Source organism: Rhinopithecus roxellana, chromosome 2 (genome assembly GCF_007565055.1).
Source record: "Rhinopithecus roxellana isolate Shanxi Qingling chromosome 2, ASM756505v1, whole genome shotgun sequence".
NCBI lineage: Eukaryota > Metazoa > Chordata > Mammalia > Primates > Cercopithecidae > Rhinopithecus > Rhinopithecus roxellana.
The window spans coordinates 122,122,279-122,145,133 of NC_044550.1; the positions used below are offsets into that span (position 1 = coordinate 122,122,279).

At 33.4% G+C, this 22,855-nt stretch overlaps 1 protein-coding gene across 2 annotated transcripts in view; it reads left to right on the forward strand.

Moving 5' to 3' along the window:
• The window catches only part of GABRG1 (gamma-aminobutyric acid type A receptor gamma1 subunit), a 103,609-nt gene extending 89,254 nt beyond the window's left edge, over positions 1-14,355 (forward strand). The window contains exons 9-10 of one of the 2 annotated variants that reach the window (XM_030919036.1): positions 13,329-13,411; positions 13,471-13,516. In XM_030919036.1, coding sequence (XP_030774896.1) covers positions 13,329-13,411; positions 13,471-13,516 — 129 coding nt within the window. Of the gene's footprint in view, positions 1-13,328 lie in introns of both variants that reach the window. The other variant, XM_030919035.1, reaches the window with a different exon arrangement.
• The last annotated feature ends 8,500 nt before the right edge of the window (positions 14,356-22,855 follow it).

Genomic DNA, 22,855 nt, shown 5'->3' on the forward strand with positions numbered 1-22,855 from the left:
GTTCCAGACACTCTGCAGAGCATTTTACATGCATGATTTCATGTATGCTTAGAGCAACTCTCTAAGTAGAGGTTCAATGATTTGTACAAGAACAGCCTTAGTAAGCGAAAGATCCAAGACACAGACCTAGGTCATTTTTAGTGCCAGAGCTCAAGCTTATGACCCTTCCTTTATATATCCTGTTCTCATAGGGCTTAGAAAAGTAGACATTTATTTTTCTAAAATTAACAAGAAAATATTTAATTTCAGTAAATGCTTTCAAAGATTTGCTTCAAAATATTCAAATAAAGGAGAAATGGATCAATCAGCCAGACATTAGTGGCAAGCTTGTAAGCCTCCCTTAATATATATAATGAGTTTTCCCTATTATCCAGCTTTTTAAGTTCTAGGAGTCAATGCATTTTTCCCTAATCTTTTTTCATTGGGTTCTTTATAAAACTCTGCTATACTTTTAAGTTATGTTTTACTTTTCATGTTATATTCCAAGAGATAAACCCGGTGTATTTTTCTTTCAGAAACCCACAATATTCCAAGAAAGCAGAGTACATTGCTAGCAGTACAAATTTGATAACTTGCATTGTAGAATTAGCCCATGATTCCATCAACTTCATATCATTTTTGTTCATAGGATATACTTTGTCTCCCGAATGGACAAATCAGAAATCAACTGTAATATCTATTGTTAAATTTTCAGATAAAGAAAAATGAATGTTTTCTACTATTTTCCTTTCATGAAAGTTATGCATCTTCTCTGGATTTTCCATTTTATCATTTACTCATCTATATCTATGTTGGATTATTTCCTTGAAAGTTTTACTTCTGGAAATTTTGAATGGAAATGTTTAGAATAAAAATAACTAAAATAGAGTCCAGGCAATGTGCAATGTACAATCTCACATCCATTCTCTAATTTCATTCTAAGAATAAATCATTTAGGTACTACTATTATATTACTGAAGGACACAACCAAAACATGGCTACTCTAGGACAGTAGCTAATCAGTTTGACTACAGATCATGTACACTCAGCCACAGTTCCAATGGCACACGTACTCAAGAGAGCTGGATTATTCTAGTGTAGACTTTAAACTTATGATGCTATTCAGTCATTCATCAACTATTCATTAAGGACTTCCATAATCTAGTCATTGCTCTAGAATAGTTATTTTTTTTAATCCATATGTTAAGTCTTTCAAATTTAGCATCAAGCCCAGGTTGCAAACTACTAATTATGGAAAGCTAAAGAACAAAAATCAAATGATAATATTGAAGTACTAAATGGCAAATAGCAACAGTTAAATTGACATAATTGACTACTTGAGTACCAAAAATATTTGATTTACTGCCATTCATAATGAAGTTTGATAGTCTCTTTTCTTTGATCAATTATGTGCTTTATGAGCTCTTTAAGTCCTAAATGATATTTTGAGTGAAAAACCAGGATCAGTAATCAAATCTGACTCCTTGCATAGTTCAGTGTACAGCCATATGGTCTTGCTAATCAGGTAAATCAGAATGTACTTTTAGAAGGAATAGGCAATTCTGTTTGCTGTTGACTCAAATTCTCTATTTAAGAGCTTCTGGAATCCACATTTTTCTTTGGTTGCAAGATGTTGTAGCATCTTACCATTAAGCCTGTGTTAAATGTTTGTGACTTCACCCCCTCCTTCCCCACTTTCTCTCTCTCTTCCTCTTTGTCTTTTCTTTAATGTCCTCATTTTCTTTATTGAAATTCAGAGTATGATGTTCCCCTTCCAGAGTCCAAGTGATCTCATTGTTCAGTTCCCACCTATGAGTGAGAACATGCGATGTTTGGTTTTCTGTTCTTGCGATAGTTTGCTGAGAATGATGGTTTCCAACTGGATCCATGTCCCTACAAAGGATATCACACACTGGACCCTATTATGGGGAGGGGGAAGGTGGGAGGGATGACATTGGGAGTTATACCTGATGTAAATGACGAGTTGATGGGTGCTGACGAGTTGATGGGTGCAGCACACCAACATGGCACAAGTATACATATGTAACAAACCTGCACGTTGTGCACATGTACCCTAGAACTTAAAGTATAATAAAAAAATAAAATAAAAAAATAAAAGCTACAGTTTATGCCACAAGAAAATAAAATTCAGAGTAGTTTAAAATCCAGCATTTTCTCTTTTTTAAAAAAAATTGTTTAGGGCTATAGTCAGGCTAGGATACAATACTTTGGCCAGAGAGTTGCTGAAAGGTCAACATGTCTGTTATGAAGCAAAATTAAAATCCTTTTCCTGACATCTTGTTGACTGCTTAACGGAGAATCTCAGAATGTTCAGATTTTTTTCTTTGGAAGAGATAATACTTGAACAAAATAGATTTTTAGCTTCAATGAACACCCTAAAATATAAATTGATAAACACCCTTTTAAACTTACTCTCCATATTAAATATTGGACCAGCTTGCTTGCTCTCTCTTGCTCTCTCTCTCTCATTCTTTCTTTCATTTTTCTGTTATGCTCGCTTTCTATTTTTCCTTCCTTGCCTTTCCTTTCTTCCTTCCCTTTTCTTCCCTTCTTTCCTACCTTCTTGTCTTCCTTCCTTCCTTCTTTCCTTCCTTCCTTCCTTCCTTCCTTCCTTCCTTCCTTCCTTCCTTCCTTCCTTCCTTCCTTCCTTCCTTCCTTCCTTCCTTCCTCTTTATTCTGTTATCATATTTTTCTTCCTTCTATTTTATTGTACATATCAATGACATTTTGGATTGTTTCATATGGCCATCCAATATATATTTTTACTACTAATTGGTAAGTATGTAATTCAGGTGTATTTGTGTCAACATTTATTTTCAAGAAAATCTAAAAAGTTAACTTAAATATGTTGAACTATGGAATCAAGACATTTTATGCAACAGATAAAGGCCACAGAAAGGCACTAGTAATAAACCAGCCATTGCCGATTGAAGAGTAGTTTATGTTGAAGCTTGAATATTCAGCCCATAGGCTATCAGAAATCTCAGAAAACCATGTTGCACCTACTTCACGGTTCTGCTATAGCGATTTGAGGATTGAACTTACTTATTTTTAGTTTCCTGATTTTATTAAGATGTGAAATTATAGAAATGTATTTCTCCAGCTAAGACACTATGGAGACAAAAAAGAGAATGTGTTCTTTGCTTTCAGGGATGATTACATCCAGTTGTGAAAGAATACATTGCAAATACAAATATAATAAGATATAATATAAATAACAGTCCAAGATAAAAATCAAAATTAAACAAAGACTCTGTGAGGGAATTAGCAATTACATGAATAATGTCTCATACTTTTACAGAAGCAGGGTATTTTTACAACAAATATATATATATGCATATATGATGTTTTATTATTTTTAAATAACAATATATTTTTTTATTTTTTATAAAAACATAAAATGTATTTTGAAAGCAACTGTTCTTGTGGAAACAGACAAGTATCACAAAGCCAGATCTATGTGGCCTGTGCCTAGCATCCCAGGCAGTCTTCAGACTTCATGTAATATGGCCTGTGAAACATTGAACAGGCACACAGTGTTGAAAAGAATCATGTGGAGAGGAGAGGATTCCTTTCATTTCATGTGTAAATAATTCATTTATAAAGCATGTAAGCTAGTGGAAGTTTGGCAAGGAAAATTCCAGAGAAAGTATGGCTTCACTGAAGTAATTTTTTGAAGAATAGTTGCAAGTTTTTAAGATGACAAATTAGGAAGAACATTTAAGATAGAGGGAACTATGTCAGCTGGGCTGAGCCTTACATGTGAGAACAAAAAAGTACACTAGTATACGTCCCAAGCTATGTTGTCCAATATAATAGCCAGTAACCGCATATAGATAGGTTGAGTTAAATTAATTAAATTAAACAAAATACAATATTCAGTATCTTAGTAACGCTAGTCACATTTCAAGTGCTCGGTAGCCACATGTGACTTATGGCTATCATATTGAAGAGTGTAGATGTAGAACATTGTCATCACAGAAAGTGCTATTGGATAATTTTTGTCTTGAAAATACGAATCTTAGGAAAGAAAATAACCTATCTTGAGGATAAGAGTGGTTTACGGCCAGGTTCTACAAAATCTTTAAAGCCATGCTAAGAATTTACGTTTTGTCTTGTTAGCACTGGCAAATTATACACATTTTTAAGCAGGATGGTATATTTCTATGTATGTTTTCAGAGGATAGTTAGAAGTAGTATACAGTATATACTTGGATGGCAAAAGAGGCAGGGAGATAAATTTGAAGACTATTGCAATTGTTCCAGAAGTAATATAATACTAAAAGCTGAAATCAAGATATTAGGATGAAAAAAATGCATAGCAAGTGTTTGGGTCCCCCCTGGCCCTGCCCCACACCACAGTCCTCACTCACAGCACCTTTTCAGCAGAGAAGATTTTCTTTTTTTTTTTCTTTAATTATACTTTAAGATCTAGGGTACATGTGCATAACGTGCAGGTTTGTTACATATGTATACTTGTGCCATGTTGGTGTGCTGTACCCATCCACTCGTCAGCACCCAACAACTCGTCATTTACATCAGGTGTAACTCCCAATGCAATCCCTCCCCGCTCCCCACTCCCCGTGATAGGCCCTGGGTGTGTGATGTTCCCCTTCCCGAGTCCAAGTGATCTCATTTTTCAGTTCCTACCTATGAGTGAGAACATGCGGTGTTTGGTTTTCTGTTCTTGTGATAGTTTGCTAAGAATGATGGTTTTCAGCTGCATCCATGTCCCTACAAAGGACAGCAAACTCATCCTTTTTTATGGCTGCATAGTATTCCATGGTGTATATGTGCCACATTTTCTTAATCCAGTCTGTCACAGATGGACATTTGGGTTGATTCCAAGTCTTTGCTATTGTGAAGAGTGCCACAATAAACATATGTGTGCATGTGTCTTTATAGCAGCATGATTTGTAATCCTTTGGGTATATACCCAGTAATGGGATGGCTGGGTCATATGGTACTTCTAGGTCTAGATCCTTGAGGAATCGCCATACTGTTTCCCATAACGGTTGAACTAGTTTACAATTCCACCAACAGTGTAAAAGTGTTCCTATTTCTCCACATCCTCTCCAGCACCTGTTGTTTCCTGACTTTTTAATAATTGCCATTCTAACTGGTGTGAGATGGTATCTCATTGTGGTTTTGATTTGCATTTCTCTGATGGCCAGTGATGATGAGCATTTTTTCATGTGTCTGTTGGCTGCATGCATGTCTTCTTTTGGGAAATATCTGTTCAAATCCTTTGCCCACTCTTTGATGGGGTTGTTTGTTTTTTTCTTGTAAATTTGTTTGAGTTCTTTGTAGATTCTGGATATTAGCCCTTTGTCAGATGAGTAGATTGCAAAAATTTTCTCCCATTCAGTAGGTTGCCTGTTCACTCTGATGGTAGTTCCTTTTACTGTGCAGAAGCTCTTTAGTTTAATTAGAACCCATTTTTCAATTTTGGCTTTTGTTGCCATTGCTTTTGGTGTTTTAGACATGAAGTCCTTGCCCATGCCTATGTCCTGAATGGTATTACCTAGGTTTTCTTCTAGGGTTTTTATGGTATTAGGTCTAACATTTAAGTCTCTAATCCATCTTGAATTAATTTTCGTATAAGGAGTAAGAAAGGGATCCAGTTTCAACTTTCTACTTATGGCTAGCCAATTTGCCCAGCGCCATTTATTAAATAGGGAATCCTTTCCCCATTTCTTGTTTCTCTCAGATTTGTCAAAGATCAGATGGCTGTAGATGTGTGGTGTTATTTCTGAGGACTCTGTTCTGTTCCAATGGTCTATATCTCTGTTTTGATACTGGTACCATGCTGTTTTGGTTACTGTAGCCTTGTAGTATAGTTTGAAGTCAGGTAGCGTGATGCCTCCAGCTTTGTTGTTTTGACTTAGGATTGTCTTGGCAATGCGGGCTCTTTTTTGGTTCCATATGAACATTAAAGCAGTTTCTTCCAATTCTGTGAAGAAACTCGTTGGTAGCTTGATGGGGATGGCATTGAATCTATAAATTACCTTGGGCAGTATGGCCATTTTCAAGATATTGATTCTTCCTGTCCATGAGCATGTTATGTTCTTCCATTTGTTTGTGTCCTCTTTTATTTCACTGAGCAGTGGTTTGTAGTTCTCCTTGAAGAGGTCTTTTACATCCCTTGTAAGTTCGATTCCTAGGTATTTTATTTTCTTTGAAGCAGTTGTGAATGGAAGTTCATTCCTGATTTGGCTCTCTGTTTGTCTGTTACTGGTGTATAAGAATGCTTGTGATTTTTGCACATTAATTTTGTATCCTGAGACTTTGCTGAATTTTTTTATCAGCTTAAGTAGATTTTTGGCTGAGACAATGGGGTTTTCTAAATATACAATCATGTCATCTGCAAACAGGGACAATTTGACTTCTTCTTTTCCTAACTGAATACCCTTGATTTCTTTCTCTTGCCTGATTGCCCTAGCCAGAACTTCCACCACTATGTTGAATAGGAATGGTGAGAGAGGGCACCCCTGTCTTGTGCCAGTTTTCAAAGAGAATTTTTCCAGTTTTTGCCCATTCAGTATGATATTGGCTGTGGGTTTGTCATAAATAGCTCTTAGTATTTTGAGATATGTGCCATCAATACCGAATTTATTGAGCGTTTTTAGCATGAAGGGCTGTTGACTTTTGTCAAAGGCCTTTTCTGTATCTATTGAGATAATCGTGTGGTTTTTGTCTTTGGTTCTGTTTATATGCTGGATTATGTTTATTGATTTGCATGTGTTGAACCAGCCTTGCATCCCAGGGATGACGCACAATTGATTATGGTGGATAAGCTTTTTGATGTGCTGCTGAATCCGGTTTGCCAGTATTTTATTGAGGATTTTTGCATCGATGTTCATCAGGGATATTGGTCTAAAATTCTCTTTTTTTTTTTGTTGTGTCTCTGCCAGGCTTTGGTATCAAGATGATGTTGGCCTCATAAAATGAGTTAGGGAGGATTCCTTCTTTTTCTATGGATTGGAATAGTTTCAGAAGGAATGGTACCAGCTCCTCCTTATAACACTGGTAGAATTCAGCTGTGAATCCATCTGGTCCTGTAATTTTTTTGGTTGGTAGGCTATTAATTATTGCCTCAATTTCAGAGCCTGCTATTGGTCTATTCAGGGATTCACTTCTTCCTGGTTTAGTCTTGGGAGAGTGTAAGTGTCCAGGAAATTATCCATTTCTTCTAGATTTTCTAGTTTATTTGCGTAGAGGTGTTTATAGTATTCTCTCAGCAGAGAAGATTTTCATTTCAGTCAGTGCATGCCTATTGAATAAACATTTATCTACCTCTCAGGGTACTAAAATAATGAAAAGCTGTATCAATCCACAGTTTCACAACTTATAAAGACTCTTTCTTATAATAATATTTGGCAAAGCTCCCAGGAAGGATTATGTCATATTGGTGAAATGTGAAATACAGCAAGAAGGTTACTTAGACAATTGTAAAGAGTCGGTGCATAGTGGGATGTGTTCAATAGATAGAATAATCATTTAGTACTAGTTGTCACAATGGCCACATGATGCTTCCCTGAAGTGTATAGATACCACCAACAACAGCTCTTTTTTTCTACCTTGGCTTCCAAAGAACACTCATTAATATTTATATTTATATTTAAAACATCATAGATTATTACAGCCAAAAAGAACCAGATTAATCATTGAGTAAAATTCCCATTTTTTTAAAAAAATAAGTTTAACAGTAATAGTGGAGCATGATTGAAACTAATAAACAAATAGAACAATTCATCAATGTACAAATAAAGAAAATACTCTACCTAGAACATTTTGTACCAAATCTCAGAAGCAACTATATTGTAACCATTTCTGTTTTCACATTCTTGTGATGATTATCTTCTCAGTATTTTAACTTACTATTAATAGTTACTGACATGGCACAGGTGGCTCATTCCTGTAATCCCAGCACTTTGGGAGGCCAAGGTGGGCAGACCACGAGATCAGGAGATTGAGTCCATCCTGGCCAACATGGTGAAACCTATCTCTACAGAAATACAAAAAATTAGTTGGGCACTTGATTAATTTTAAAACTTTAATTAATATATTTAAATCTCTACTTCTGAATTCATTGTTGTGATTAATTGTAGTGCCCATTTTATTATTCTTTACAGATAAATTTTTTTTCTTTTCTTACCTGAAAATTTTCTTCATCGTGTTTTTTACAGTGTACAAAAATTCTTAAGGATTCATACATTTTCTGTGTTTTGACCTCTTTCGTTTCCTCATTACTTAATATTCTTATGTTTTATTTTTGAGAATTATCGATTCTTTGTTCCAATTTAATTCTATTTTCTCCTTGGAAACTACTGGTAGTTAGATTTTAGACTCCCTAGGTTCAGCATATATTCCACATTTTCTTTTTATCATATCTTAAACCATTTTTCCATACTATGAGCAGTTTTTTTTCAAGATTTCATTTTAAAATATTTAGCTTATTAAAAATTTACAATAACCTTATGAATTTCAGAGAGGTCTTATTTTTAACTGCTTTTTGTTCATTTTTCCTTAAGTGGATGTATTACTTCCTCAAGTATTTCTGAGTGGACTAACTAGATATATATTCTCATATTTATTAAAATATTAGAATCAGTAATTCCGGCTGTTCATTTTCACTTTTTTTCTTTGTATTGTTCACTTACCTCAAAAGGTCTTCATGATTGCTCCTCAAATAGGCCCAGTAAGTTTGATATGTAACTGTCAAGTTTGCAGCCATTGGATTTTACTTTCATACATGTGTTTGTGGGGCATGACATCCGATTCCTTCCAAATATACACATATACATTCTAAATGATAAGATGATGGCACAATACTAGGACATTCCAGTTCCAACATCAAGAGCCCTAACCTTTCTCCTGGGATAGTGGAAGGCTCTTCTCATTTTTAGAAGTTGCAGAGTTTAGACTGAGTGAACGCCAACCATTGTCATCTTTATTCTCTACATGCACAGTAGGTGAGCTATAGTTCGAAGGAGTGCAGCTGATCTGGAGGTGGACATTTAGCTAATACCATGTTTTCCATCCTATTCATTACTCCCATTCTTCCTTATATTATATTAAGTGTCTATTATATTATATTATATTATATTATATTATATTATATTATATTATAGTAAGTGTCTCTGACATTTTGATGGGAAGAGTAGATTTCACAGTTATGTTTTCATTTACTGAGCCTTTGTGAGATGTGTCTTCTTTTGGTCTGCTTTATCCGTTGGCCTATTTCTGTCTGCTTTTTGTTCTTTGGAAATTTATCAGAAATTCTAAATGCTGATTGGCAGCTCCTCATCACCAAGTTTCACCTCTTGGAATTTTTTTCTTTTTTTTAAGACAAAGTTTCACTCCATCACCCAGGCTGGAATGCAGCGGTGCAATCACAGCTCACTGCAGCCTCATCCTCTTGCGATCAAGCCATCCTCCCACCTCAGCCTCCCACATAGCTGGGATTGCAAATACATGCAACTACACCCAGCTAAATTTCTTTTGTTTCCTCTTTTTGTAGATACAGGGTTTTGCCATGTTGCCCAGGCTGGTCTCAAACTCCTGGGTTCAAGAAATCTGTCCGCCTCAGCCTCCCAGAGTGCTGGGATTACAGATGTGAGCCAACACACCCAGCCTTCTCCTGTTGATTTTTTAATGTTGATGGTACAATCTATAATTTTTGAACATCCAACTTAAACAGGATTTTGTGAAGGAGGAATAAACAGTGCTTAGTTTGGCATTTTCACATGCAATATTTTAAATGGGAAGTTAGTAATATTATATAGTCAGTCTTTCATAATAATATAATCAAATAATATTTACTATTCATATTACTAATATTTAGTAATTTTAGCAGATGGTATAATAATTAGCAGATAGCATAAGTAATAATTGTATGTAAATACTGATTTATTTATCACTTCGCATTTATTTGATATTAGTATATTTTGGTGCTTAAAAATAGATTTTATTAATATATAACTAGACAAAGATACATCCTTAATAGTGGAAATGGGATGAATTTCTCAAAATAGCAAGCTAAGCTATATTCTTAGTAATTTTTGAAATTTTTTAAAAGTATATTTTATTTTATTTTTTATTTTTTATTTTTTTCTGGGAAAATATTTAATTTTTAAGATAATCCCAGGATAAAAGTACTATCATTATCTCCTTCTTACAGCAGTGGATACAGGCACAGGAAGGTTAAGGAACTTACCAAAGAGCCCAGAGCTGCCATGAGGTGGTCCAGAATGATACTGAGGCCTGTTGGGCTCCATCCCCTTTCACGTTCACCAAGTCATGCTGTTTTCTTTTCTCCTCTCTTCTGTCCTCCCATCCCAGATCCTTCCCCTGCAATGCACTTGGTTGATTTACATCTTATAGCACTTGAAGATTTTACCCTTGTGGAGGGTGATAGGCATAGCATGTTTTGTTCTATGTTCACTACATTGCACAAGATACTCTAACTTGTCTTCAATAAACAGAGACAACCACATTTCCACTGCCCATGCCTTAGCCCTGACTGAATGCCTTTCCTGCTTCTGTAGTCCAAATGAGGCCCACAATTACTTCCCCTTTTTGCCAAACTCCCTGGTCTCAGCTGAGAAGCCAAAGATAATTAAATTTAAAATTAAAAAATAATTAAACACTAAAAAATAATAAATCAGTTAAAGCAATTTAAAAAGTAACAACATAATTGAATAGAATATTCTACTTCAAATAAAAGTTTTTAAAATATACTTTCTGGTTTTCTGGCTTTCTGGCCAAAAGTATATTTTAAAAACTTTTATTTGAAGTAGAATATTCTATTCAATTATGTTGTTACTTTTTAAATTGCTTTAACTGATTTATTATTTTTTAGTGTTTAATTATTTTTTAATTTTAAATTTAATTATCTTTTAATATTTATAATTTTTTTAATGTTTTTTGGGGAAAGCAGGTCTATACTTGAGAAATTAAAAGATGGGTGGCATAGTTGCATTTCAGATAAATAAGACTTGGAATGTATATATTTTTCTGTTTAATTTCTCAGTGGTTTAAAGGTCAGAAATCTGGGTTTCATCAATATTTTGTTTTATTGATATTGTGTTAGATTTTTGGCTATTTTTTTCAGCATTTATATGTCCATTTCTGTTTACTTTCATCGTTCATTGATGTGTAGTTTATTTCAATTCATGAACTTGAATTTCGAGGGGATGGGGGTGGAGGCGGCAAAAATCTAGAAAACTGCCAATTTAAAATGTATTTGCAATAGAACTCTCCATGATACTGCTCACCAGAGATTAGTTCCTTTTTTAAACAAACCACTTGCAGTTTTTCTTCATTTTAGTGCATTTAAAAATGTCATAATTTCTCTCATGAAAAACTAATATCCTCTGAAAAACACACCATATTTCCATTTATGATAATACTGTTTCATATATGGAATGTGTTTTCTACCACATAATCTTAAAATTGCCTCCTAATAATTTTTTTAAATTAATTTTCATTCTGATTAGCATAAGGGCATATGCTATTCAAGTATCAAGTGACAAGGAAATAGATACCAATTCATCTCCCCCCCCCCCTTTTTTTTTTTACATGATTTTAGTGCTCCATTAAAACTTAGGGATGTAGTCAACTATCCCCAAGTTCCATCCTCAAAAGATCTGTCATTAACATTTAATAAGATACTGCTTCTGCTCTTTATGATATAGCTAAGCAAGTTTAATCATGAACTTATTTGTGTTTAGGGAATTTCTCTTTATCCTCAAGGTGCACATTTGTCTCTAATGTGAATATTGTGACCTGCATGATGTTTTAATCTTTTAAAAATATCACTAGATGTGAATATTTGCTTCCTTTTGTATCTACTGGATTTTTAATATTTGGTGACTTGGATTCTATGTTTCTTTTTAGAAATAAAACGGACATGAATATAGGTTCACATTGTAAGAAATTTTAAACTTTTGTATATAATTGTAAAAATGCTTTTCAGAAAATATTTAATTTTGTTGACCTGACTATTTTAAAATTTAGGATGAGAGCATGTAATGAACATTTGCATGAGAAAAGATGTAAGATCCAGTTAAAACAATTTTTATAAAATCGGCACTGTATTTAGTGTTTAGATAGTGAAATTGCTGAAAAGAGTAAGTTATAAAATTCATATCTTAAGATAATCCTCAAAATATGTTGAGTTCTGAAAAATGAAGAATTACTAAAGCTGAAATATTCATATATTACTTGCCAGCTTATTAAAGGAGTCATTAATTTTTTCCCAATAACATTTTTATGTGGTCTAGGACTTTGTTGTTGTTGTTGCTGTTATTATTGTTTGTATGTTTATCTTAGCATGAATTTTATAATTAATTGTGATATAGCCTCATCAGGAATAAACAGTAACAACTACAACAGTAATGTTGTTACCTACTGGCAGGTGATTACTTGCTATGTTTCAAGTATTTTACTTAGTGTTTTATGTCCATCATCCAATTTAATAATCAAGCAAACCTACAATATTTTTAATGCCACTTTTGTACAGAAGAAGACATAGAAGTCAAAGAATAATACTTTCACCTTTTAATTGTTTAAGTATTATTCAAAATCAAGTGTTATAAAAATTTAACATGTTCTAAATAAAGCTGTTAATAATAGTAACTGTTATTACTGAGCATGATGGAGCATTGATCATTTTACATAAGCCATGAAATTTACTTATCATAACTGTCACAGAAATTAGGTGCAAATATAATTCCAGCTGTGAAGGCAGCTACATTGGTAGAATGAGCAGAATTTGAACTCCAATTGTTCCCAAGTCTGAGCTTTTAATTACTATACATCCACTTTCCCAAATATGGTGCCTTGTGCTTACCCATCACAAACCCCATAACGTTTTTCTTGTCCGTTCATATCTTCGCAAACCTTTTGCATTATCAAAATGTTTTCTTTGCTATTTATTCTCATTTTTATTCAAGAAGACAAAAATATATAATAGCAAAAAACAAGACGTGTATAGCAGTGTTAATGTTTTAATGTAAACTAGAATATACGGTTCATTTTTATTTTAGAATCAGATCCAAGGTAAATGATATTTTGGTGGGTCAACTTTCTAAAGGTATAAAAATATATTTTATTTTTCAGGGGTGTTTCATTTCTGCATACTAGAATGTAGCAAATGTTCTGTTACAAAGCAAATTATAATATAAAACTTGTTATAATTGAAAATACCGGATTTTTTGAAATCAAGATTATTTTCATTACCTATGAGTCTCCCAGAGTTTGCAAATTGAGCTTTCCTTATGCTACTTTTTTGGTGTCAAACATTCATTTATTATTTTGATCAGATGACTCCCGGTCTCCATCCTGGATCCACTCTGATTCCAATGAACAGTATTTCTGCGCCGCAAGAAGATGATTATGGTTATCAGTGTTTGGAGGGCAAAGATTGTGCCAGCTTCTTCTGTTGCTTTGAAGACTGCAGAACAGGATCTTGGAGGGAAGGAAGGATACATATACGCATTGCCAAAATTGACTCTTATTCCAGAATATTTTTCCCAACAGCTTTTGCCTTGTTCAACTTGGTTTATTGGGTTGGCTATCTTTACTTATAAAATCTACTTCATAAGCAAAAGTCAAAAGAAGTTTGATTAAATTCTATAGGATCTTTTATCCTTCAGTAACCTGAAGTTTAAATTTAAAATGCAGACAAAACAATGGTTAAAATGTGAGTAGTATTGTAACTATTTTAAGGCCTTCAAAAGTAAATAAAGTAGCAGGTTTCAGGCTAATTTATGTGAAACTGATTAGTTGCAAAATGCAGTAGATTAAAATACTCTCCTATTTTTATTTACATTTTCTTTAATTTACTTCTATGTTGTTATAATTTTGAATGTTTAAGTTCTATGATTCATGTTTTAAAGATGGAATTATTTTAATACATATTTTGTTTAAATATAATCTATAATTGTTTTGTAATGTGAGACTAATGACTAATATTTATGTAGCAACCTTTTGCCAGAAAAAAGATTGTTAATTTGTTTTTTCTTGCTTTTCCTTTGCTTGCCCTGCTTGAAATACAGTTAGTTGATAACATAAAGCCATAGTTTTCTTGGATTTGCTTCCAAGATATTGCATTCCCAAGAAGAAATTGATTTATTGTTAACCTATCAATTACAGAAGACTTATGAAAAGGTAAAATTTTACCTGTCTTTTAGTCCTGTCCATTTTCTGGCACAATATTAAACAGAACTCCAGTTACATTTACTTTGGTGATTTGCAAACTTGGAAGGAAGCCACCAGTCATTTTTTAAGAATGCAAGATGAAAAATATCAGGTAAAATCTAACCATTTTATTCTCCGCTTCATAGCATTTATAATGTATAACGAGGTTAACAATGAAATATTAAAATCTGCAAATGCAAATTAATGCAAATTAAATGCAGAGAGAAATTTTTTTTTCTTTATGTTTTATGAAAGTGTTGCAGTCCCTAAAATAAAAATATTGAGGAATTGTGCTTGTATTTACTCATGTGGTTAAAAAATTATTACCCGGAAAACTGAGTGGAAGGTCATATTGAGGACAAAATCTTAAATATGTGCTATTAGCATTGTTTTTAGACTAGTAATATTCAGAAAACAGTTTTAGGCCTGCATTACATATTGCTTCTTCCAGCTCCAAAGTTTTGGACCCTGTCAGTTTTGCAACTACGTTATACGTTATTATAATATTCTTTTTTTCTAGAAACTGGGGGCAGCCTCAAAATCATCTTAAAGAGGGAGTTTTGTTAGAGGCATCTTTATGAACATGAGTGTGAGAGCTCTCTAAATTCTTAGCGTCTCACTGGATGTAAAATCTATCAGTTAATAGTTTTAAAAATGCCTCTTTTGTTAAACAGAGAGTTAAATTTAGGCTTCAATCATTATAATCCTGTAAGTAGCTTGACATATCAATTGTTTGTAAGATTCATCACATACATTTCTGGAGAACAAAAAGGTGTTGCTTGGAAATGACCTTTAAATACTGTTTCTGTTGCCAAGACCAATGATCATGATGAAGAGTTTTATGATCACGGCCTATCTTACTTAAGGTTTGAGAGGGAACCTGTCACCTCTGCAATTGTCACTCTAGTTTTTAATGTTATAATTCTGCTACATGGTTAGTGAATATCTGGCATGATTATTCACATGTATTGGAAATATACAGTTTTTAAATTTTTTATTTATTTCTTTATACTTTACTGTGTGTTCCCAGCTAACTCTAATTTTTTTCACTTGCTCATAAAGTTCTGAAAAAAAAAATAAGCATGAATCAAATGGTAATGCCCAATATCCACCGATACTGCTTTTTCTTGAATGAACAGCCAAATTAAACTTTGGCCATCTATATATTCATTTACAGATAATCCATACATTCATTTTAATAACATTGAGTACTGATGGATGTTTTTAAAGTGAGCATTCATTTAAGGATAAATAAAAAATAAAGTACTCACAAAGAATAAAGTACTTTACTAAAATACTGTGTGGCTATTTTCATGTTTGAAGCTATAGCTTACTCATTATCATGAGACAGTTTTGATTTTGGGACTCTTTCAAGTGTATCTGAGCATGACTATATTTTAAAATACTTAAAAGTGCTTGATATAAATAGTTTTGCCTTCAGAACCGCAATTCTATGTAAAAGAAAAAAAAATAGCTTTGATTTTCTCATTGGTGTTTCATTAACTTGGTTTTAAATGTTGACAATATTTACAAGTGGAAATAAAATTTGTAAATATATGAAAGATGACTTTCCTTGTATATACCATCAAGAAAGCACTTTATTTTCAAAGCAAGTGGTACTTTGATCTGTTTCATTTAAATGTGTGATCAGAAAGAATGGTGTACAAATGTTATTATTTCTAAAAATAAGAATAAAAAGGTAAAACTACATTTAAACTTCTTTTTCAAGAAATCAAATACAGCTTTTTTTTTTTTTCAAAGCTGATTCAGTTCATTTCCTGTTCCTCTCTTCCAAGTATAAGTTTCACCACCTTGAGAAATAATTTTTTAAAAATCTTTCTCTTTTCTCTGGGGAGTTATATAATAATTTCTTGAACTAATTGGAACTTGAATTTCCTGGATGCTTTAAATGTTTTTACTTTTAGACCCCAAAAGTAAATATAAATAATTGGGAATGATTTTTGGAGCACAAGGAATAGGATCATTTGTAAAAATGTTTGTTCATGTAAACCTATCCTCTAAATATGTGACCAGGATCTAGAAATTCTGAGAGGGGAAAATGTGATTGGCATAGTTTGATTCTTTTGGATTTATGATGACAGGGTAACATTTTATTTATCTTTGAATTCCACAGACAAAATTAGGCTTATTTGAAATTAATTTTTGTAAACCAAGTAAGTTCTAAAAAAAAAGTAAAAAGTACATAAAATACTTGAGAATTTAGCAGGGTCAGGGGAAAATTTCCCTGTAAGTCTAAAGTTTTGATATAAGTGAGAATTAGACAATTCATTGGAGGCATTTTAAGTTAAAAACAGATTTCATTAATAAGTTTTTAAAATTGATCAACTTTAAATTAAAGCACAATAAATGTGTATAAATATGAAGGCAATCATAAGGATTTTTTTTCATTTGGGTTTCCATATTCTGGCATTACTATATCATCATAAAATAGACAACGTTTTTGTCTCAAGAACAAGAATAAAATTGAAATCTGCATTCATGCCAATTCAGCATCAAAAATAATGGGCTACAGTTCTCTCGGACCAAGGGCCCCATAGTTGTAAATGTGAAATTATGTTCCAGGTTAAAATTTGTGAAAAATACACAAAACACTTTGATTTTACAAGACAAGAGCTTTAAATGAGATGATTTTAGTAGATTGAAATAAACAACCAGTATTTAAGTAAATGCATAACAAAATGAATAAATACATGCATAATATTTTCAAAGTTCTATACCAGTGCCTATTTTTACTCTTGCAAAATTTCCTATAACAAAACACTACATTTGAAATTATTTCGCTGGTTTTAACACTGGGATTTAAGTTACCCAGTAGACTCTTAAGGCTTTACTGCTTGTCTCATTAGAAACATTTATTTCTGACCTACCTAGTTTTCTTCACATCATCAAATTTATTCAGCTTCTCCGTGCTATACCGTATGATAGCCAGACATACTTGGTATTGCCATTTCTGTTGGTCATTCTTTATTGCTTTTTACTGCTAGGGAGATCTTGCCAGGCTTCTATACAGTTACAAAAACATCACCAAATCTTTATCAAGGACTTTCCAAATGGATTTTTCTAACACTATTGACCACATTGCTCTAGCTAATGTAAGGTCAGCTCTGACTTTTTGTGTTTGCATTTCGGAAGTCAGGTAACGTCATTCAAATATTTATACAGCACTTTCTGTGTACAAAGTCCTGTTCTAAATACAAAAGAGAATATAAAGATGAACTTTCAAGGAACATATAATGTAATCGGAAAGATGAGAGGATTAGTTGTACAATTTAAGGAAGGGAGGATAACTCTGGGAAGGTTTTGTGGAAGATATGTGTTCAGAGATGGGAGTTGTGGATTTAATTAATAGGCGAGAGGGAGAGAGATCACAATTTCCAATTGGGTAAACAGCTTGAAAAAAGAAACAGAAGCATAGGCACAAATGAAAATCCCATTGTAATTGGAAGTTAAGTTTCACATAGAGACAATGAAAGGTTAGGTTACAACAGTAAACTGAGAAGTACGAATGTGGACTTCAGAAGACTAGGGGAAATTATGAAGTCATAAAAAGTTCACAGAGATGCTTGAGTACAAAAGAGACGGTATTAACATTTCTGCAGAAGTTTCATCTTATTTGTGTGTGATCGTTTGGAATATAACAAGCCAGTTAAGAATATAGTCTTATAGTGGCTAATATGAGGATGAAATCAGTTCTCTTATGACAGAATTCTTCAGAGGAGACGGGGGATGACAGCCCCAAATAGAAAGAAAAGTGGCAGATATTAAGCTTTGACATAACTGAGAGACATGGTGTGTTGGGTGGAAGGGATCCAGTAGTAGACACTTGTTTGCATGGAGATGGGCGCAAAGACACCACAAGGAAATTCTGGACACAATACAATCTTGTTTCCTGTTCCATTTTGATCAAAGGCTATTTTTCCTATTGATTTATCTTTTCCACACAAAAAAGATGAAGAAAAATAATCTGAAATGTAAATCATAAGTGATCTGTCTAGATTATTTTTTAAAAATATTCCTCACTAAAAGGGTTTTCTATTCAAATAACCTTTTCCAGTTTTCTAACTGAGAAATATATATATATATTTATTATACATATATAATATATAAACATTATATATATATATATATATATATTTGGACAAAGAGAACAGGAGAATTGTGGGTAGAAATAGTCTGTTGTGTGTAGACAAATCCAGAAATTTGATTTCTCATCCTCAAACAATTTCTGAAATATTTCTGTCAGAATAAATAAAAGAATTGTTATTGTTGGACAATGAAACATACCTGGACCCTTTGAGTGTGTGAATAGTAAAGGCTGTGATAACTGAAATGCAGTTAAGCAAAAAGGGCTAATTAGTGGACTTTTAAGACATGATTTACCTAAATGGAAATAGTTTGGTTTTCAATCCTTCACTGTAATAACACTTATTTGCATCTATTAAGTGCGTGTAGTCACTTCGTATAATAAAGTTTTATGGCTTGTGATTATAATGGCTTCTGTTATTCTGCTACTGCCTCATTGTTTTGAGGAACATTTGTAATTTTGTGGCAAAGGTGTCTCAATTTTTCAGTGTTCTTTACTCTCATGATCCATAGTACAAAAACATAACAGTAACTTGTTATAAATAAAGAGTCACATTCTCTTAAATTGTGTCTTTCTTGGTAGTTTTCATACAGATATATCCCTTCACTGTTTCAGAGTATGTGATCATAGCTTTAGTATTGAAGTTCATTTCTGATCCATGTAATTTCACATTTGTTTTTCAATTAAGAGCCTTAAAAAGTTTCTTCTTGACTGAGAGTTTTGAAAAGGAATTTAACTTGAAAAACTTAGGTAAAGATAATTGAAGCTTATGCATGAATTTCACTGCTCTATGAATGTCTGGATTATTCTAGCTATTTGTGATTTTACCCTGATTTGAACGACCAGGTATTCTTCAGTAGGTGTGCCAGTGAGAACAATATATATTAGTTAGGATGAATATCTAGATCATTCCAACTATCCCATGTTATGAAAAACTTTATTCCACTTGAAGGAACAGTTACTGAAGGAAAATTAAAAGTCAGAAAATTAAGAGATAAGATATTTTCTGCTTCATCCTCCTAGTTCTCCCTTCCCTGTTGCCACAGTACAATATTTTTTAAAAAGTTTGTGATTCTTTCTCAGGTCTAAAATAACAGATATGCTATTTTCATAACACTGAAGAAGGCAGGGGATGACTACTGTTTCTTTAGTACCTGCTGTACGTCTGGAACTACAAATGCATTATATATTAATAACTTAGTTTTCAAAGGAGAGAACACTATTTAACAGGTGAAAAGACCAAGACTCAGTATAGTAGACACATTCTCGAAGCTCATATACCTGTAATCTAAAATTAGATTTAGGTATCTGTAGCTGTAAAGACCTTCTCTTTCATTTACATGGAAGGACTCTGATGGTAGAGTGACTGCACTTATTCCAACACTAGAACATCTTTCCTTCATGAAAGAGAAGCAAAGACCTGAAAAACAGCCCACTCCATTTGCCTAAAGCATAAAACACTATATTATTCAGTAACAGCATAGTAGCATGCTCTTTTCATCCTTTATTTCTAAAGTGGATTTCATTTCAGCTGAAACATTTTCAACATATACTAGATCTGTTCTTAAAAACTGCTCCTGATATTCACTCAAAATATAGAGAACTCACTTTTAAAGAAAGATATTGGCAAACTATGGCCATAGCAGTGACTAATGGGACACAATCACCTTGTTCGTTCACTATTGTCTATGGCTGCTTTTTTGTTATCGCAACAGAGCTGAGTAGTTTCAACAGAAATTAAATGGCCCATAAAGCCTAAATATTTACACATGGTCACTTTGCAGAAAAAAGTTTGCCAACTATTGTTTTAGAAAACTTTTGCTACCCTAATTAACAAGCACCACGTATTTAAAGTGCATTTTTAATTTTTTAAATTTTTAACTTTAAAAGGAAAAGATCATCATTGAAGGTGTGAAATAATGCAATTAATTGCTCTCCACTGTACTCTTAACTTCTCTCAAAGAGACATTAATTAAAGCTATGCCCTCTTTTTAAAGATCTGTAAAAAATTATTATAAATCTGTTTCATTAATGAAAATATATGCTTCTTCATAGTTATTTCAATATTATTTGAAGTAGATAAAGTAGGTTAATCTAGAGAGAAGGTTGTTGTCACCACTAAAATTGACACGATACTTTAAGTAAAAGAAAAGTGAGAAATGCAAATATTAAAGTAATTTTAATGTTTTCCCTCTTGAGGCAGCATGAGGTATGTTTTCCCATTAAAGTTGTTTGTGTCAATATGAAATCTTGCCTTTAACAATACTTTTATGCAGCACTAAAACCCAAGCAGCCCTTTATGAATAATTTCATCAGAATAAATATTTAATTCACTTTGTACATTACTCATAGTCTTTCCTTTTGCATTTCAGCATGTGCATTTCAACTATTAAAATGTATATTTAAAATAGTCATAAAGAGTAGTTTGTTAAAAAAATTGTATACTCTGAATAAAATAGGAGAGCCTCTTCAAGTCAACACCATAAATTAGGGAAGTTTAGTCATGCTATACTGAATGTTTACCTTAAATAAAATATCTGAATGTTGATTCAAGTCACTACTAAAATTTTCTTACATTCATACTGAGAATTTGATTTTTAGTATTTAATTCTCTTTACTTTTTGCCTTCAAATACTTTAGCTAAAATCTCAATTATTACCTAGTCTATCATTTTTTCAAATTACTATCATAATAAAAAAGATTTGAAACTGAAGATCTCTCTTTGCATTAACATTGATAACTAATATTAGCATATTGTTTTACTGTACAAACATTTTCATATTAGTGATATCAGTTGGCCACTATCAAAGTCTATGGAATATGAGGTACCAATATTAAGCCCTCCATCTCACAAAGAAGAAACTAATGAGCCACGGAGCTTGGGTGACCTACACCATATTACGCATAGCAAACCCAAGACTTTTGTTTATATATTCTGTGTTTACAAGGCAAACCCCAGGTTTTACGGCATATTATAAAAGAATTCAAATGATTTATACCACATACATAATATCTCTCATCTTCCTTGACTTCGTCTTTTAAGGATGAGTAAGGAAGGTATGAAAATTTGTTTTCATCCCAAGATGTTTATGTGTTTTTTAGTAACGATCCCAGAAGAATCAGACGGGCAAATCATGTAATTAGAGGAGGGTTTAATGAAAGGACACTTAACAAAAGTATAGGAAAGAGTTAGAGTTGGGATATCCCCCTAGGCTCTTCCAGAATCCTGAAACAAATTACGAAAGGAGGAGGTAGAGGTAAAGGACCAAGGGAAGGGAGTAGTTGTAAAAAGCTATTAAAACGCTGTGTGGCCAACATGGTGAAAATCCGTTTCTACAAAATACACACACACACACACACACACACACACACACACACACACACACACAAATTAGCCGAGGGCGTAGTGGTGCACACCTGTGGTCCCAGCTACTCTGGAGGCTGACTTAGGAGAATCGCTTGAGCCCAGGAGGCAGAGGTTTCAGTGACCCGAGATCGCGCGCCACTGCACTCTAGCCATTTAGCCAGGGTCAGGGAGAGTTAAGTCTCAGGAAAACAAAACAAAACAAAACAAAAAAACTCTGTGTACAAAATAACATCTGACAGGAAGTATGGCCTTCATCAGTTAAGGATATAGGCAGCTCCAACAAGGCTGCTGGAGGGAACCTGTGGAACAAATATTACAGTGGCATGACTTCCTTCCCTCCCTCTGCTCTTCTGCTAGTCCTTCCCACTGGAACACCCTAAGAAGAGGCCATATGGCAAGGGGACCATTGATCTAAGCCATACATCTCTTTTCTGGAGCACAGTACAGAGGGCAGAAGGGTGGAGAGAAGATTTGGAGGGGAAAATGGAAATACTTAGAGTATGTCAGGATATTATTAGGATTCAGAACAGATTAAAGCTAGTGCACTTTATGGTCACATATATACTTTCTTCCTACGTGAAAAACAAGAGCTAGAGGCACCCCTAGCAAATCTCAATTCTCAGCTTCATGTTACAGGGTTCAATAGCCATGGCTTAGCCAGGATGAGTTGGCAAGCTTGACCGGTGCATCAAAGAAGACTGTTCTTTTTCCCTCTGGCTCTGTATTTTCGGATACTGGCAAATAAAATTTTTGGCACATTGATGTAGTAAATTTTGAGACATATGTTTGTTGTAAGAGCCAAAAACTAATTTACTAGATTTCTTAAGTTTACATGTGTTGCCAAAGGTTCTGCTAGCCAAGAATATATATTTTGGTCTACATTACATACCTTCTTGGACAATTTGTAGGAAAGAAAAAAAAAAAAAAAAAAAAAAAAAAAAAAAAACCTGGACCACCACAAGGTCGTGGTCTTCCTGGCTGTTCCTTTCTTGCTAGGAGTATAACAATAACAATGGCGTAGTTTCTGGCTAAATAATTTAGAATTAAAAAAACAAAAACAAAAACAAATAATAACCAGAATACTATGAACAAGCTGATATGAGGTATGCAGAGGAACTTAATTGAAGCCCAAATAGGTGAAAAAAATCCAGGCTTAACTAATCAGAAGCTAACCTGAG